The sequence below is a fragment of the Lissotriton helveticus genome, chromosome 6 (assembly GCF_964261635.1).
Source record: "Lissotriton helveticus chromosome 6, aLisHel1.1, whole genome shotgun sequence".
NCBI lineage: Eukaryota > Metazoa > Chordata > Amphibia > Caudata > Salamandridae > Lissotriton > Lissotriton helveticus.
The window spans coordinates 1,122,083,566-1,122,102,088 of NC_136067.1; the positions used below are offsets into that span (position 1 = coordinate 1,122,083,566).

The following is an 18,523-nucleotide window of genomic DNA, read 5'->3' on the forward strand; positions in this document are numbered from 1 at the left end:
CCCTCAACGCCGGCCGAATCACGGGATGCTACCGAGCCACCCCAAGACGCACCCACGGACCCTTCTGCTGCAACTCCTGCAAGTTCACCTGAATCCGACCCTGCACCACTCCAGCAGGGCCCAAGACCTCGACAAGCAACAGCAGCAGCCACCTGAAGTGCATCCTGCTCAACACTTGCTCCATCCACAGACACGCCGTCGAGCTCTGGAACCTGCTCGACACCACAGCCCCAGACGTCGCCTTCCTCACGGAAACCTGGATGAACGCATCCTCAGCGCCCGACATCGCCATCGCCATCCCAGACGGCTACAAGATCATCCGGAGGGACCGCGTCAACCAGACAGGGGGAGGCATCGCCATCATCCACAGAAACTCCATCCGCATCACAACCAACACCAACGACACCCTCGCACCCGCCGAGCACCTGCACTTCCAGATCCACATCAACCCCAAGACCTCCCTCAGAGGCACCCTCATCTACAGACCCCCGGGACCACGCACACAATTCAGCGAGGACATCGCCGACTTCGTCAGCCCGCACACCCTCCCCTCCGCTGACTACATCCTCCTCGGGGAACCTCAACTTCCACCTGGAGAACAATAACGACCGCAACACCACCACCCTACTGGACAACCTCGCCAACCTCGGACTCAAGCAACTGGTGACCACCCCCACCCACGACGCCGGACACACACTCGACCCCGTCTTCTCTTCCAGCAAGGACATCGCCTTCAGCCAGGCCACCGCACTTCACTGGACGGACCACAGCTGCGTCCACTTCAGCTTCAAAAGGACCACGATCCACCACCAACAGCAACAGGTTTCACGCAGAAGCTGGAACAAGATCACTGCCGACCAGCTCGAGACCTCCCTGAGCAAGAACCCCCCCACCAGCGCAACGAACCCCAGCCAAGCGGCCACCAACCTCACGAAGTGGATCAGCGACTGCGCAGACGACCTCGCCCCTCTGAGGACCCCGCCTAGCAGACCCGGCAGCAAGAAAGCCCCATGGTTCACCGACGAACTCAAGAGCTCCAAGAGGAACTGCAGAGCCCTTGAGAAAGCCTGGCGCAGAGACCCAACTCCGGACAACATGACTGCCCTCAAGCTCGCCACCCGAAAACACCACCAACGGATCCACACCACCAAGAAAACTGCATTCAAGGAACGACTGGACAACAACGCACACAACAGCAAGGAACTCTTCAACATCGTTAAAGAGCTCTCCAACCCCAACGCCGGAAACAACGACATCACCCCTTCGCAAGACCTCTGCAACTCCCTCGCCTCCTACTTCCACAACAAGATAGCAGACATACACAACAGCTTCAGCACCCAACCGACGCACGCCACGTCCGAACCACCGCCCCCCACCACCACCCTCCGTGCCTGAACCCCGATTAGCATCGAAGACACCGTCCGCACAATGAACTCCATCCACTCCAGATCTCCGACCGACCCCTGCCCTCACCACGTCTTCAACAAGGCCGACGCTGTCATCGCACCCCACCTGCGGGACATCATCAACACCTCCTTCGACACCGCTACCTTCCCGGAGAGTTGGAAGCACGCCGAACTCAGCGCCCTACTAAAGAAGCCATCAGCCGACCCCACCGACCTCAAGAACTACCGACCCATCTCGCTGCTCCCGTTTCCCGCAAAAGTCATCGAGAAGACCGTCAACAAGCAGCTGGCCGCCTTCCTCGAGACAAACGGATCCCTCGACCTCTCGCAGTCTGGCTTCCGGGCCAACCACAGCACCGAGACCGCCCTGATCGCAGCAACCGATGACATCAGAGCCCTGCTCGACAACGGAGAAACAGCAGCCCTCATCCTCCTAGACCTCTCCGCGGCCTTCGACACTGTCTGCCACCGTACCCTAGTACAGCGCCTCAGCAACGTCGGAGTCCAGGAGAAGGCACTGGAGTGGATCATCTCCTTCCTCGCCGGAAGGACACAGAGAGTCCACCTTCCCCCGTTCAGATCAGAAGCTACCGAAGTCATCTGCGGCGTTCCTCAAGACTCCTCGCTCAGTCCAACCCTCTTCAACGTCTACATGAGTCCCCTCCCAGCCATCGCACGCCAGCACAACCTCAACATCATCTCCTACGCCGACGACACCCAGCTGATCCTCTCCCTCACCAACGACCCCGCCACCGCCAGACCCAACCTACACGAAGGGATGAAAGAGGTAGCCGAATGGATGAAGGACAGCCGCCTGAAACTGAACGCGGACAAGACGGAAGTCCTCATCCTGGGATCCTCACCCTCCGCCTGGGACAACTCCTGGTGGCCCCCAGCCCTTGGCAGCGCACCCAAACCAACAGACCATGCACGTAACCTGGGCTTCATCCTGGACTCCTCCCTCTCCATGACCAGACAAGTCAACGCCGTCTCCTCGTCGTGCTTCAACATCCTACGCATGCTACGCAAGATCTTCCGATGGATCCCCACCGAGACCAGGAAGACTGTCACCCAGGCCCTCGTCAGCAGCCGACTGGACTACGGCAACTCCCTCTACGCCGGAACCACCGCCAAACTCCAGAAGAGACTCCAGCGGATCCAGAACGCCTCAGCACGACTCATCCTGGACATCCCCCGCCGCAACCACATCTCCGGACACCTGAGAGACCTGCACTGGTTCCCGGTCAACAAGAGAATCACCTTCCGCCTCCTCACCCACGCACACAAAGCCCTGCACAACCAAGGCCCAGGATACCTCAACAACCGCCTCAACTTCTACGCTCCCAAACGCCAGCTTCGATCGACCGGCCACGCCCTCGCCGCCGTCCCCCGCATCCGAAGAGCCACTACAGGGGGAAGATCCTTCTCCTACCTCGCCGCCAAGACTTGGAACTCCCTCCCGACCCACCTCCGCCTGACCCAGGACCACCTCGCCTTCAGGAAGCAGCTCAAGACCTGGCTGTTCGAACAGTAGCAGACCCCCCCCTCCCCAGCGCCTTGAGACCCTCCGGGTGAGTAGTGCGCTATACAAATGCTTTGATTGATTGATTGATTGATATGGGTGCAGCAGTTCAATGGGACACAAACTCTCCTGCCAGCAACACCAGCGGTGCAGGGACCGTATTCTGTCTCAGCAGTGTCTTGAAATCCAAACAACATACAGAAGATCAGCCCAAAGTATCAAATCCTTCCATCCTGGGGAATTAAACCAGCGCATTCACTAAAGTTCGACCAACAACTCCAAAGCCAGCAGAGCAGAGTCTGAGCACCGGCCTGACTGAGCTTATGGTCATCATTGCAGACCTCATTTCTACAACATCAAGGCTGTGCTGTGCTAAGAGAGATGCTATTTGTCAATTGAAGAATGAACTTGCTAATCAAAAGTCAGAGCTGCAAAGTCTAACCTGGCGACACACATCGGAGGTGGAGGACCTCAAGGAGGAGACCGAGTCTTTAAAAATGCAAAATCAGCGCCTGAGTGAGGTGCTCAGTATCCGGCAGCAGAATGTGAAGCAGCTGCAGGCTATGGTACAGCAGCAAGAGGGGACTGTCTTGCAGCTCCTGAGTGAGAGGAAAGAAGTTGAGAATTTGTATTCTGAAATCTCTCAGCTGAAGCGTTCCCTGCAGCTCATGGAGACAGAAACTGAAGTGCTACGGAAGGAGCTCTCCTCCAGCAGTGAAGCCTCTTCTCGGGCGTGGATCCAGGAGAAAATACTCCTACAGCGGGATCTTACCAAGGTACGACTGTTGCTGATAGATACAGAAAATTACAAGTCTGAAGTTCTCCAGAAGACAATGCAACAGAGAAATCCTAGAGCACAATTTACAATGCTCTGAGCAAAAGGTGAAAAAGCTGGACAACATTATTGAGAAGATACGAGAGACTCTCCTGTCAATTTCAGACGTATTGACCGGCTGTGAGGTGCTAAAAGAACTGGTTGAATACCTGGGATAGTGCATGTTATTTTGGGCCAGCTGAATGAGAGTTCTCATCTTCTTGGATTCTTCTCTAAAAACCTCATCAATAGTGGCAATTATTTGACTAGATCTGGAGCACTCTGTCAGATTTCTGTGCGTTTAAGACTGATTCATATTTTTTTTTACTGTTGACCCATTGGTAGTTTTGCACCCTCAAAAACTTGTGATAGTATGTTTTATTTGAAAGTCGCTCTACCCAATTCAGATTACGGGCAGAGTATTTTATATGCAAATTGAAGAGATGTATATGTAAATTCATGAAATAAATGTCATATTTAAGTCTGTGGAGATACACTGCCATGCAATCATGATCCACATTTTAGGGACAATTCAAGCATCAATACAAACATGTGTGAAATATGTATAGTGTTTTAAATTGATTCTCAAAATACGTATTACTTACCCTGTGTTTTTGCTTGAAGACAGCCGGGGACTGGATGTCTGGGTCAACAATGGAAACAATTTCACTGACTTTCCCAAGTGACTCGTAGAAGAACGTGATCTGCTTCTCAAGTTCCTCCAGTGGAGTTAGCAGTTGGCGGGACTCGTGGAGCAGTGGGGGGCAGAGCTCCCGAACCTGATAACAAATCAGTGAACAAATACTTCCATTAGCCATGCAGTAATTATAATGCACCATGTGCTGAGCTTAGAGGCTCTATGGGCAGGCATATTGCTGGTGATTTAACCTGGATGAGTGCCACTATCAAGTCGTCCATATGTAGGATTCTTATTATTTTAAATTTCTGAACAATGCATTAGTTATATTTAAATCAAAGTATAAATCACAACTTATTGTACCATATACAAATGGGGTATATATGCTTTGAATCATTACCAGGACATTCTACCAATGCGACATTTATTCGAAAAACAATAAGTGCAGGGACCCGAAGATTTTCTTTAGAGTCTGTCGTAAGCCTGCTTATTCTTGATTCAACCGGATGCATCTTTCTTCCACAACTCTACACTTCCTGTCTCTGTGTCTCACTCTTATAAATTGTTTTACCATTCCTGCTTTCTCCCATTGATTCTGTTTTCCTATATTTTTCTTTCTCCTTCCTTTCTATTTTCCTGTTTTTCTCTGTCTTGCTTTGGGTCATAGTCTGATGATGGAAAATAAGTCACAGTTCCCCAAAATTAATGCTGTTGCCAACCACCTGCTGAGTTGGCATTGGGCTAACCCCAAGAAACATTTTGGATCCCATATTTATATCATACTTGTGCGTGTCAAAACATTAGTTCTACCTTCCAGAGCTGAGATAAAAATGAAAAGCATTTCAACAGGCATGATGCGGAAAGGCGAAGTTAGTGTTTGTGTATTTATATGACAGATGCAGTCAATATTTATTAAAGTTTTGTATAGCACTAGCTGGACCCAAGGGTATCAGAGCGCTTCACAACAAATACAAATAGGCATCAGAAAGACAGTGTGGACGGAAAACAGGGCAGGGAGCACATGGGCAAAGTAAAAGTCTGTACAATAGCAACAAGAGCGCAAAACAGGGCGGAGAATCGAAAGCGAGTCATCCGGCTCTGGGATCGCAGAGATCATGGCCTTTCAAAGTCAAACATGGAGTTCTTATTACGATCCAGAACGCTCAAGGAAGAGGGCTTTGAGTAGCATCTTGAATTTCGGGAAGGAGGCGGTCATTCTGATATGTGGGGGGATGGAGTTCCATATCTTGGGATCATTACCCGCAAAGGATTTACTAGATTTTTTGTGTTTCTGGGATTTCAGAGGAATGAGTAGGAGCGTGTTGGAGCTTCTGAGGTTCCTAGACTGACCGGCCCTTTTGAGCTTGTTGGCCAGATATTCTGGTTTACCTGTATGCAGGGCTTTGTGTGTGAGGCAGGCTGTACGGAAGCTGGCTCGTTGGTCAATAGGGAGCCACTTCAGATCCTTAAAAGCCGGGGAGATGTGATCGTATTTCTTAGTTCCCGTGACCATTCTTGCTGCGGCGTTTAGGGTAGAGATCAGAGGTCCCAGGTGCGATTTGGTTGTTCCACTCAGAGTAGCAATGCCATAGTCAATTCTGGAGAGTGCCAGAGCCTGAGTGGCCTGTTTCAGGTCTTTCGTGGGGAGGAAGGGCTTCAGTTTGTAGAGAAGTTTCAGGTTAAGAAAAGCACTTTTGGCAGTTTTTGAGATGTGTTCTTTCATGTCCAGTTTGGGGTCAAGGGTGATCCCTAGGGATTTTACGGAGTTTGTAGGAACAAGAGGAACATTAAGGGCGTTTAAGGCTTTGAGCCATTCTAGTATTTGGAGGTTTTCATCTTTATTCGAGATGAGGAGCACTTCTGTTTTTTCTTCATTGAGTTTGAGGTGGTTGGATGAGAGCCAATGTTGAACCTCAGTGAGTGTGCTGTTCAGTCTGTGGATGTCTGCGATCGAAGTGGTTTCCATATAGAGTTGTGTGTCATCCACGTAGAGGTGGAAGGGGATGCTGGACTTCCTTAGAGTTGATGTGAGGGGCTCCATGTAGATGTTGAAAAGTTGTGGCGAGAGTACTGACCCTTGTGGGACTCCTCTACTGATGGGGAGGGTGTCCGATTCGAAGCTTTTAATTTTGATTCTTTGTGTGCGGTTGTTGAGAAAGGAGGAGAACCATTTTAGAACCGTCTTTTCCAGACCCGCTCTCTCCTGGAGGACATTGAGTAGCAGGGCATGATCAACTGTGTCAAATGCAGCCGAGAGGTCTAAGAGGATGAGAAGGCTACATTGGTTGGAGTCGAGCGACATGTGTAGATCATCCAGGACATTTAGGATTGCGGTTTCTGTACTGCAGCCTTTTCTGAACCCTGATTGTTGTGGGTCGAGAAGATTTGTGATCTCTAGGTGATGGGATAGCTGAGACAGCACACATCTTTCCAGAATTTTCTATAAGAGCGGTTGGTTCGAAACTGGTCTGAAGTTGTTCATGTCCTTGTGGTCAAGGCCGGGTTTTTTAGGAGTGGCGTGACTTGACCTAGTTTAAGGCAGTCAGGTATGGAGCCCTCGCTCAAAGAGCTGTTGATGATCTTGGCCCAAACTGGGGCTAGAGTGAGCTTCAGGTCTTTGGTCAGTCTCGGGGGAAGCTGATCAAGGGAGTGGGACGAGGGTTTGGCGGTGGCTATGAGATTGCTTATCACTTCAACTTGGATAGGCCGGAAGGAAGACCAGCGAATGGCTGCGGTTGCTGGCCTGATGTGGGTAGTTGCAGAGGGGTGGGAGGAGGGCATAGCGCAGAATGATCGATCAATTTTGGCAATTTGTTCGTTGAAAAAGCTGGCAAAGTCGTCACATTGGGATTTGGACGCCGCCATGTTGTCTATCACAGGAATGGAGGTTTGGTTCCTGATGATGTTAAAGAGTTCTTTGGGGCGGTTTTAAGCATTGTCTAGAGCAGAACAGAAGAAGGACAACTTTTTGCTCTTGATATGGTTATAGTAGATTTTGAGGGCTGCCTTGAGTAGGTCCCGGTTGAGGGATGTGGGGTTGTTCCTGCAGGTTCTTTCGATGGATCTTAGGTGTCTTCTTTCTTTGTTAATGTCAGTGGAGAACCAAGACCTGGAGGGGACGCTTCTGGTTTTTTTTTAGTTTCCGAGGTGCCAGCTGATCTAGGACGAGCTCCAGGTTGGAATGGTAAAGCGAGGTGAGTTCCGTGGTTGAGAGGAGTTCCGTCGAGTTCGGGATGAGTGAGCTAAGTCCCTCTTCTAGCTTGTCAGGGGGGACTCTCGATATGTTTCTGACCCACTTGGGGGAGGTTTGAGTAGGTGGGAGGGATAGAACCGAATGATTGATATGAAAGAGAATGGCGTGATGGTCTTACCAGTCAACCGGGATGATGCAGTCAATTGAAATTGCCTTTTTATCCGCGATGATTGCATCAAGGATTGCTCCTCTATGGTGGGTTTCCTCTGTGCAGTGCTGGATCATATCGTAGTCTTGTGGAAGGGTGGTGAGAGATTGGATGAGCGGGTTTTTTGTTACATTCCATCTTATGTTGAGATCGCCCAGAATTATTCTGAAGTCGCCGTTGAGAGCGGCTTGAGTGATCAGATCCGTCAGCTGAGCGCCAAATTCCGTGGAGTTGCCCAGGGGATGGTAGAGGAGAAGGCATTGAAGTGGACAGTGGTGAGGCGAATTGAGGTTGACCGAAAGGCATTCAAAGGAGTTATATAGGACGGAGGGGGATTCAGTGATGGAGAGGTCACTTTTGTGGATAATAGCTATTCCGCCACCTTTGTGTACGGGTCTGTCTTTGTGGATAATTGAGAAACCGTGCGGCACCAGCGTGTCCATGATGGGAAGGGATAGAGTGTTTAGCCATGTTTCAGTGATGAAGGCTACATCCAGGTCATGGGAGAGAATGGTTTCGGCTATTTCCGTTGCATGTTTGACGGCGGATCGGCAGTTGATGAGCATACAGTTAATCGGGGGGTCAGCAATCGAGTTTGGGTTGACAGAATTAGCTCTGGGTAAGGAGGAGAGATAGGTTGGTGGTCTAGCAGCTTTTCGGAGGGGCGGGTCCCTCCCCACTCCAGTGATGACTTGAATCGGGGAGAAGGGTGAATGGTATAGGGGTTGTGCTTGGGCTGGCTGATTAGGAGGGGGTTCATAGGAGGCGACGAGGGAGCTCACTTCCTGGGGCGAAAGGGAGGGAAAAATTCTTCTAGGACTGTCAACTCGTGACTCAGTCCTGGGTTTGGTGAGAGGAGGCCGGGAGCCTGGGGGGGCATGGACCCGATGGGAGGCAGAGAGTCATTCCTAATGGGAGGCGGATGGAGGTGGGGTGGTGCGACGTGAGGGGAGGGTAGCTGGAGTTTCTCTAGGGAGGATAGGGTTTCCTTCAGGCCAAAAATCAGAGTAGCGATCTGGGCTTCTAGAAGGTCCAGGTGTTGCGTCAGTTTGAGTGCTGGGGAGGGGGAAGGGTGGGTGAAGCTGGGCCTAGAGTGAGAGGGGCATTGGGGCAAGACTTTGATGTGGGGAGAGTAGGGGTTGGGGGGCCCGGTTCCGAGTTAGAGTTCGATTGTGAGAGGACTAGAGAGGGATAGGGGCTTTGGGGCGAGTTACTGTTGGGTGGGATAACAGAGGTGGGAGGCTCAGAATCGTCTTTCGAGTTCGGCTGAGCAAGGGCTAGGGAGGGGGAGGGGCTTAGGGGCGAGTTACTATTAGGGGGGATAACCGGGGTGGGAGGATCTGATTCGTGTTTCGAGTTTGGATGGGCGAGGGATAGAGAGGGAAGAAGGTTGCAGTCCCTTTGGAGGTGGTGGTTGTCTTCACTAAGGGGGACGGTGTGAGCTAGAGGAGTGTGGGTTCGCGCAGGGGGCTGTGACTCGGGGTTGTTAGGTGGTCTGGGATCTCTATGGGCAGGAGACTGAGAACCAGGAGTGCTTTGGGAGACGTGGGGTGGAGGGAAGGGAGTCGGATGGGTAGGTGGGGGTGGCAGAGTTCTGGAAGTTTGGGTGAAGGGGGAGGAGGCCTGGGGATGTAGGGTAGAGGGGGGTGGGGGTGGGGCTGGGGGAGACGAGTGACTGGAGACGTGATTAAGCACGGGGGAAGGGATTGTTGAGGTGATGGAAGCATGCTCTGCGGGTTAGGGGTTTGACAAGAGCCATTGGGGGGGGGTGTGCGGCTGTTGAGGGTAGTGAGCAGTAGCCGTCTTAAGAATGGGGAAGAGGGAGTCAAAGAACTCTAGGTTTTCGTCTTTCACCTAAATTAGAATGGTGCCATTCACGAAAATGGTGTTGAAGATGTCTCCAACCAGGCACTGTTGGTTAAGGGGGGAGATAGTTAGTTTCCGGTTGTGTTCTGTGAAGGTGGTTTTGAGACAGGGAGGAGTGAGTTAAAGGTGGTGACCCATACCTCTGGCCTGGTGGTGTGGAAAATGAAGTCCATTTTTCTCAGCCCTCTCGCTGAGCAGTGGTATGTGTCCTCAATTAGTGTTTCGGGGTGTTGCCTAATTAAATTCTGTTTAAAGCGTTTTTTTAGCTTTGAAGGAGAGACTGTGTGGGAAAGTAATGGCGTAGGTGTTTCGTCCAAGAGGAGATAAGTGGTTAAGTGACGGGCAGGGATGCGTGTCTAAACGCATGGACGGAGGCATCGTAGTAGAACTAGGGGGGAGTGAGACCGCTAGGTCACTGAAGTGACCGGCGTTGACAATAGTGGGAGGACTTTGTTGTAAAATCAGAAGAGAGGAGTTCAGCCTAAGGCCACCATTGCACCTTCCTTGGGAGAGGAAGTTCCGTTTTTGAGATAAAGCTCCTTGATTAGAGGAGTTGGGCAGAACCTGTCTGAGGTGGCGGCCATTTTAGGGCCAGGCCTCCCTTGCAGTATGAGATGAGAGTCAAGCCCAGTCCGGAAAGGAGTGGCTCTTATCGTTAGGCGAGATTACTGTAATTGTGGATGAGGGAGACTCTTGAAATTGGTCAAACAAGTTTGTTTAACAAGTTTATGAGATGTCCGAGGTGGCGGCCATATTGGGGCCTGGCAGCCCTAGGCAGGGGCGTAAAGAAATGGAGCTCGCATGGGGGGCAGGGTATGGTGCCCCTGTAGATCGGCGTTTGTCTCCTCTGGTTGTGGCGTCGGGCTAGCGCAGCGGGTCCCAAATGGAGTAGTTAAAGATAGGAAACTTCTTATTCGCCTTTTACAAGTTTGAGAGATGTCCGAGGTGGCGGCCATATTGGGGCCAGGCAGCCCTAGGCAGGGGTGGAAAGAACTGGAGCTTGCGTGGGGGGCAGAGTATGGTGCCCCTGTAGATCGGCATTTGTCTCCTCTGGTTACGGCGTCAGGCTAGCGCAGCGGGGTCCCAAATGGAGTCATTAAAGTGGGGAATCTCCTTATTCGCCTTATATAGGTTTATGGGATGTTTAACTTACTTGTACATCACTAGTTTGTGGTACTATACGTACACAGCACAGCGCATGTAAATTAAATGTCATGCACTGTGCTAACCACTATAGGGGTGTTTTAAAAACTTGTCTCAGACCTGCCACTGCAGCTTGTAATGCAATTTTAAACTGCAACTCGGGCCTGGCAAAATCAATTTTTGCCAGGCTTAAACTTTCCTTTTTAATAGTTATAAGTCACCCTTAAGGTAGTGCTAAAGGATCATAGGGAAAATGCATGGTATTTAAAAGGTAGGACATGTGGTTTAAATTTTACATGTCCTGGTACTGAAAAGCTCCACAAGTCGTTGTTCAGTGCTGCAAGGCTTTTTCTCCCATAGACTAATACTGAGTTACCTTACTTAATAAGTGGTAACTTTAGATTGTGAGCAGACAGAGAAATGTTATTTCCATTCATATGAATTGCAATTTAAAGTCCTCTTTAATGGTGAAGTCGGATTTCAATATACAATTTTAAAATACCACTTTTTGCCCATACCCAAAGAGCTTTTCTGCTCTGGGTCAGGTGACTGTGAATGGCTCTCTTGTTGCGGGTTGTGTATTGCTTACAGATATGGGAACAAAGAAGACCTAGGTGTGGGGGAGTGGGGCTTCCTGACAGGAAGGCTGGGGAAGAGCTGTAAACTGTCTGATTATAATTCATAAGTGTATGCCGGTAGCAGACACAAAGAAACCTGATACCAGGACCCCCCCATTGCCTTTGTCGCCCAAGACAGTTTGGAGCCAAACCCAGGGGCAGGGGATGAACTGAACAGAACCAGTTTTGGGGTTTGTAGAGGGAATTACACTACACAAAGGCTACTTCCAGGTATAAAAACTGGACCTTCAGAACCTCTCATCAGAACACTCCTGGACCTGTGGAAGATTCAGAAGAAGGACTACCCTGCTGTCTGAAGATGGGAAATTAGACCTGCCTGCCTTGAACCCAGGAAAACCAGAATGACACATGGGTCATTTGCTGACCTCTAGTTTATTCTTCAGGGACACAACAAGCTACCAGAGACCTCCCTGCAACTGCCCAGCTAAACAGCACCAACTGGACCTTCCTCGATCTGGCTATGCCCTGATGCTGGCCTCTGCTAGAGTGATTTCCGATCCCCAAGTGGTGCCCCAGAGACCCTGGACCCTTCAATGGCATCAGAGTGAACTCATCTTGAAGAAAATATGAAGAGACAAAAGGTCTGGGCTTCTTGTGATTGTGACATTGTCAGAAATGGGATTTCTGGCTAGCTGAGACTTGCGTCAAAGCAAGGCAGAAACCACCACTCTAGTCAGAATAAGGGAGTTACACTTCTAAAATAACCCCTGCTCACCCCCTTGGTAGCCTGGCACGAGCAGTCAGGCTTATCTTAGAGGCAGTGTGTAAAGCATTTGCACACAATCCACAGTAATACAGTGTCCGCACTACAAAATGACACCACACCAGTTTAGAAAAAGAACCAATTTTGATAAACTTAAGACAAGAACAAATATGATGAAAGGAATCCACAATACTATACTACAAAATCTTCACTTATCAAAATATGCTTTTCAAAAATAATATCTTATGGTCGATAGCTCCATCCGGGGCTATTGTGGTGATGTGAACAACAAATCTAAAAACAGTTCTGGCTGACCGTGTGGTCACAGGCCAACTACGGTGTCGGAAAGACCCGCAAACAGTTCCTTTTCAGAGATGCAGGGCGATGGGGCCCTTGAAGTCACTCGCGTTGCAGGTCGAGCTCCTTTTTGATGGGATTCAGAGCTGCGGTGTGAAGTGCAGCAGTGTGGCATGCGGTGTCCCCAGTTCGCGGTGTGAGCAGCGGCTCGGTGGCGGCATCAGATGGCGTCGTCTGTGAGACCAGGGTCGTGGTGCGAGGTGGAGGCGGTGCTCGTCACGGTGCTAGCAGGTCACGGTGCAGGCAGTGGCGTTGTCGTTGCTGAAGCGCTGTCGTCGGCTGACAAGCTGGAGTCGATGGCGCCGGCGTCAGTGGGCCAAGGCTTCAGTGTGGGATGAGGGCGCTGCATCGTGTTAACTCACAAGCGACGTCCCCGAACCACCGTGCAGGCAGCGGCGTCAATTTCGACGGGAAGTGGTGGCGTCAGGAAAGCCACGGCATCGTCGTGTAGCGAGGCAATGCAGAGTGCGTGCCGACAGGTTGCAGTGTGAGCAGCGGCTCGGTGGCGGTATCAACGGGCGTCATCGGTGAGGCCCGGGGTCGGGGTGCAGCATTGCTGCGGAGGCCTCTGCGGTGCCAAAGCTTCGGCGTGAAGCAAGGCAGTGCAGGGTGTGGTGCCCACCAGTCGCAGTGCAAGCAGTGGCTCAGTAATGGCGTCAACAGGCGTCGTCGGTGAGACTAGGGTCACGGTGACCTCTGCTGTGCCTTCAGGACACGGTTCGGCAGAGTCGTCGTAGACATCATCTGGGGGCGTTCTTCGGGGTGCAGCACAAAACACACAGTCCCCAGTGCTGCGGGTCGAAGAACCTGAAGTTTTTGTTGTTCCAAAGACTTCGTGAACTCTACTTCAAGCCCTTGGAGAGTCTCACCACTTCGGTTGCAGAAAGTCCAGTCCAGCCCTTTCACTGCCCAAGACAGAAGCAGTCACTGCAGGGCAGTCCAGCAAAGCACCCAGCAAGGCAGTCGTTCCTTTCGTAGCTTCTCCGGTGCTTCTTCATGGCAGTCTTCTTGATCCAGATGAGTTCTAAAGTTCAGGGGTCTGGGATCCAGCATTTGTATCCAAAAATCCTTTGACCTTTCAGGCAGTGAGTGTCTGTGTCTGGCCAGAACCAGTTGGAGCCTCTCTGGCGTGAATTCCTGGCAGGAGGTGGAGACAGCTTTGTCAGAGGCAGACCAGGCCCGTTGAGGTGCAAGGAGATTCCCTTCCTCTTCCCCCATCGCAATCCATTGCTGTTGAGCCCTTTCCTGAGCTACCTAAACTATCAGGAGCCACCCCGCTCCCCAGCCATCTGTCGTCCCAAAAACCAGACAGGCAATCGACATTCCAGCAGAGGCACACGAGATGACCAAGCAAAGTAATACCCACTTTCTAAAAGTGGCCTTTATGAACTCAGAATGAAAAGGGCACCCTATCTAAAGGTTGCGTCTTTAGACGCTGAGTTCAGGCACACCAAACTTCATTCACTTATACCTTTTTCGAGCTACGTACGTGGGTGGCACAATCCATGCTGCAGGTCCATGAGCAGCGGTGGACTCATGAGCCCCAGCACTCGCAGTGCCCGTTACTGGGGGCTGACAAGTGAGTCGCACATCCAATCATAACACAATTTACCACAGGAGCACCAGCACTTTACCACTGATCAGCAGTGCGAAAAGCGAGTAGAAACGTTATACCAGCAAAACCAGAGTCAAAACCAGGAAGGCAGAAATCAAAAACTCAGGGGAAACACGCCAAAAGATGCCAAGTCTAACAGACGTGATCTCTTCCTGCTGAGAACTGACTGCCTGTAACGACTACCAATGTGAAGCTCCAGTGGGACTGGCTCTTTGCTTCAACAGCGACCTTCCGCAATGGCCATCAATGCGAGACCTTTACTTCATGCCATCAGCAACATCACACAACAACAGCTAATGTGCAGCTCCATTGATGACTGGCTCTTCATACTACAACAGCAACTGTCTGTAATGACCAACCTGTTCATTGCGGCAATAAAGATCTCCTCACAGTCCCCACCAATGCAAACTGAATCCTTTGTGTGGACTTGAGAATGTAACTCCTTAGTGGGACTAATCAGGTCCCTGTATTCGATGCACAATGCATCCTGGTCGGTCTGAACATGTAACTTTCCCCCAGTGTAAGGTTTTTTCTTAATTACTGTTGGGAGTGCTGCATAAATGCTTGTCACATTGGCTGTAAGTTACGCATGACAGCCTTTGTGCCAACCTACCAGAGAATTAAGCACAGGTTTATTTAGTGACTTTTGTGGTGCACCTTGACAAGGATTGTGTGAGAAGCTGGCTCAGTATATGGTGCTCACTTATTTAAGTGTAGCACCCTGTACTAATGCAGACAATCCTTATGGTGATATTAGTGATGTTAGACAACCTTAGAAAGCTCGCCAAGTGGTAGCTGTGGAGAGCAGCCTTCAGGCTTAGTCCAGAAGGAGTGTAAAGCAGCTTTTTTTTTACCAGAGCATACCTTATTGGTATAGATTAAGTGAAAAAGAACCAAGTGTATTTATAAAAATATGTATTTATTATAAGACACTCACTAACACATACAAATATCTCCTATACGAAATGCACACAATCCTTTGCAAAGAAAACAGGTGAGAAGCATGTATTTTTCACATCGGTCACTGGGGGGGACCAAACCATATACTAAAATAGTGAGATGAGAACCACGACTCAAGTCAAAACTATACTCAGAAGACGTAGAAGTGCTGGGGACCCAAGGAACCACCCGAAGTAAGTAACCAGGATTGCCATGGAGGCCGTGTGCAGAGAGGGAACACAACAGCGTGCTCAATTAAAGTCAATCTGTAAGTCGCTGTTGCAATTTTAAAGAAGAAGGACCCTTCTCAGTGAACCCTGAGGAAACCCCATGACGGACAGAAGGTTGGAGAGCCACACCACCCGTGGATACCCTAGGAACCAGGATACCTACACCAGGGAAGCCGGGTGCATAGGTGAGAAATGGCATTGGAAACCGCTGTCGAATTCAATGAAGGACTTAAGGAAGATACCCCTAGCGAAGTGGAAAGTGTCCAGGGGAATCTGAAGGTGGATCCCAGCTGAGAAGTACCTGCAAGCAGGGGACAGAGTTTATGCCACTTGGGAATGAACAGGGGGCACGGAAGTCAAATGCCTACAGAAGTTGGGTGTTTCAGGAGAGTTGACATTGACCTTGGAGCTGTAGCTGTGTTAGCCAGGCGACACTGTGGTAGACCAGGAGCTGTTCTCGAGCTGGCCCACGTCAGATGCCGAGAATTGAGGGGTCGGTGTCCAACGGGAGCACCAACAAGCATTGGCACCCCGAAACAACGTGGAAAATTAATGAAGATGCAGTGGCAGGACCAGCAATGTCCAGGTATCTTGCCACAAGCAGGGGAGTCAGAGGAGGCCTGAGCAATCAAGGGAGCCCACTGAAATCAAGAAAGACTCTCAAATGGACCCACATGCTGAAGGCACTGGAGTCGTGAGAGGACTTCGAGCAGCTCACCAAAGATGCATCAAGTACCCTAATAAAAGGGTTGGGATGATTCAGGGTGCCCTTCCAGGGGAGGGGTATGGACAGTGGAGAGGACACTTCCATGTCCTGTCTTCACATTCATGCTAGAGCAGGAGTCAATGGCTCCCAGAGCTGCTTTGAACTGGACTATTGGAGGAGGCCACCAAATGTTCCCCTCAAGCAGACTGAGTGGTGCTGACAGCACTCCCCCTGCCCCAATACACTAAACCCTGTCTGGGAGGTGGTCTCACCTCCCTGTGACAGGATGTCTATGGTCCTTCCTTCCCCTACTCGAGCTTGGCTCAGCAGCAAGAGGGCAGAATTGTGTCTCTGGTCGGCAGCAGCCATGTTGTGCTGTCCGGGTCTAGAAGACTGGTACTAGGAGCACTGAGGGCCTCCAAAGGAGCTTTACAGTGCTAATTCCAACATGTTTGATACCAACACAAAAGGGTTTGTTACAGCCAGTTTAGAGATGGTCATCGCGTAATGACTCATTGCCACTCTGTGTATCATAACGGCTGATACACTTACAACCCGGGAGATAGGACTACAAAGGTTGTAGGGGTGTTCTGCTTATGCAGAGGCACCCACACGCTTAGAACCGAGCACCTTGCCTTCAGGAATGAAAAGCCTGCCCTAAGGGTGACTTATAGGTTTTAAGTGCAGTGACCTCAGATATAGGGAAACCTCTATCTGTCGTAAGTGGTGCTAACATCAGCTTTCACAGGCTGCACTGGTAGGTTCGAAGTCACAATTTGAGTGGTCTCTCATGGGTGGGATAATACATGCTGCAGCCCATGGGAGACCACTGGTGTACCTATGCCCTGCGTACCTCAGTACCATTTACTAGGGACTTATAAGGGTACACTAGTAGCCAATGTGGAATGTACCTTAGTACTCACCATATTCAATTTAAAGGAGAAAGCTGTTTCTGGAATTTGCTCTTGTTAGCTATATTATTTTATTTATAGATGATTGAACAGGGTGAACACACATGGTTGTGGTAAAGTGCAGCATACTGATTTTATGAACTTTCTAAAATTCTACATAACATAAATGCTACCAAAGAAACAATCTTTCTGAAATAATAAACCAATACTTTTTTGCAGTGTCCCACACAGGCGGGCTAGAATCCAAAACTAGCCCTGGCAAGAATGTTAAAAATTTACTCCATGGCAGAAGGCTGCAACTAGAATGGGGGGCATGGGGCATAATTGGGTGATGACACAGAAAGCAGCCCCTAAGCATCAGCTTTCTGGGGCAATGACAGAGTGATAAAATGGCTAGTTCGGCATGTTCCCTTCATGAAACCTAGCTCACGGAAAAAGGTTTGCTTTTTATGTTTTCATATGAATGCAAAAAGTGGCACCATTACCCTTGTATTCATTTATAAACCCTTGAAGGATGAAAGGCTTTAGTAGACCTACCATGATTCAAACCTAAGAGTGCAGATTGCAAACTCTCCTCAGCAAGAGACATTTAACTGAGAGTGCTAACGTACCCTATTTTAGGCATGGCTAAAGCAGACACGGCTTTGTGGCATGATTTCCATGCCAGACTCTCTATGGATACAATTATGTTTCGACTAAAGTGTTTTGGGTAGCTGCACATTATGGGCCCGACTCACAAAGGTAAACTGAGATGATAGTCTAACTTTACGACTTTCGGTATTCACAAAGGGCATTTACGAGTAGTACAGTTAGACTTTTGTCTCACTTAAACTTAAGTTTTGGTCTCAAGTTTAAGTGAGTTCAAAAAGTTGAAATTAAGACCAAAGCGTAAGTTGAACTGAGAAACAAAGACTAACTTTACTACTCGTAAATACTCTTTGTGAGTACCAAAAGTAGTAAAGTTAGAGTTTTGTCTCAGTTTACCCTTGTGATTCGGGCCCACAGTTTATACTGCTTATGGGTATGTAAATTTGCAAACCTTTTCTATCATTTTAAAATCAGGACTTCTAGTCATTGTTTAGGAAAACAAACGCCAACACCGATACAGTCAACTCGCAGGAAAACAGCACATTCATTTTCATGAAGAACTAGCACCCTGTTTGCAGGGACAAAACTATTGTAGGACATTAACATAAGAAAACCAGAAAACTTTGAGGTAAACCAATTATCGGGCACTAGGCAAGACTTTACTCTCATAATAAAAACGTTTCACATGTCTAATTTACATGGGCAACGAACGTTATATTTTAGCCGCTTACTGTTAATTTGAAAAACTCAGGGGTATATTCTCAAGAAATGGCGTTAAAATTATAGCCGCTTTAGCGGCAGGAAACTGCCACTAAAGAGGCGATAATGGGCTTGATAATATGCCCTTGTGAATTCCCATAGAAGCCCATATTCTAGTGTGAAAATGGGAATTCTCAAGGGCATATTATCAAGCCCATTATCGCCGCTTTAGCAGCGATAATTGTAACATGCCGCCTCTCCAGATAGGGAGTCGTTCAGACTGCCTGGCTGGATTTCCTGTTTGGCAGACCAAACATAACTCGCACAGTATTGTGATAATAATAGATA

General features: G+C 49.6%; 1 protein-coding gene across 1 annotated transcript in view; it reads right to left on the reverse strand.

Annotated features, from left to right (window-relative positions):
- The window catches only part of SYNE1 (spectrin repeat containing nuclear envelope protein 1), a 2,361,447-nt gene that overhangs the window by 1,738,059 nt on the left and 604,865 nt on the right, over window positions 1–18,523 (reverse strand). The window contains exon 20 of the mRNA XM_078648775.1: window positions 4,348–4,521. Within this exon, the coding sequence (XP_078504901.1) occupies window positions 4,348–4,521 (174 nt within the window). The remainder of the gene's footprint in view (window positions 1–4,347; window positions 4,522–18,523) is intronic.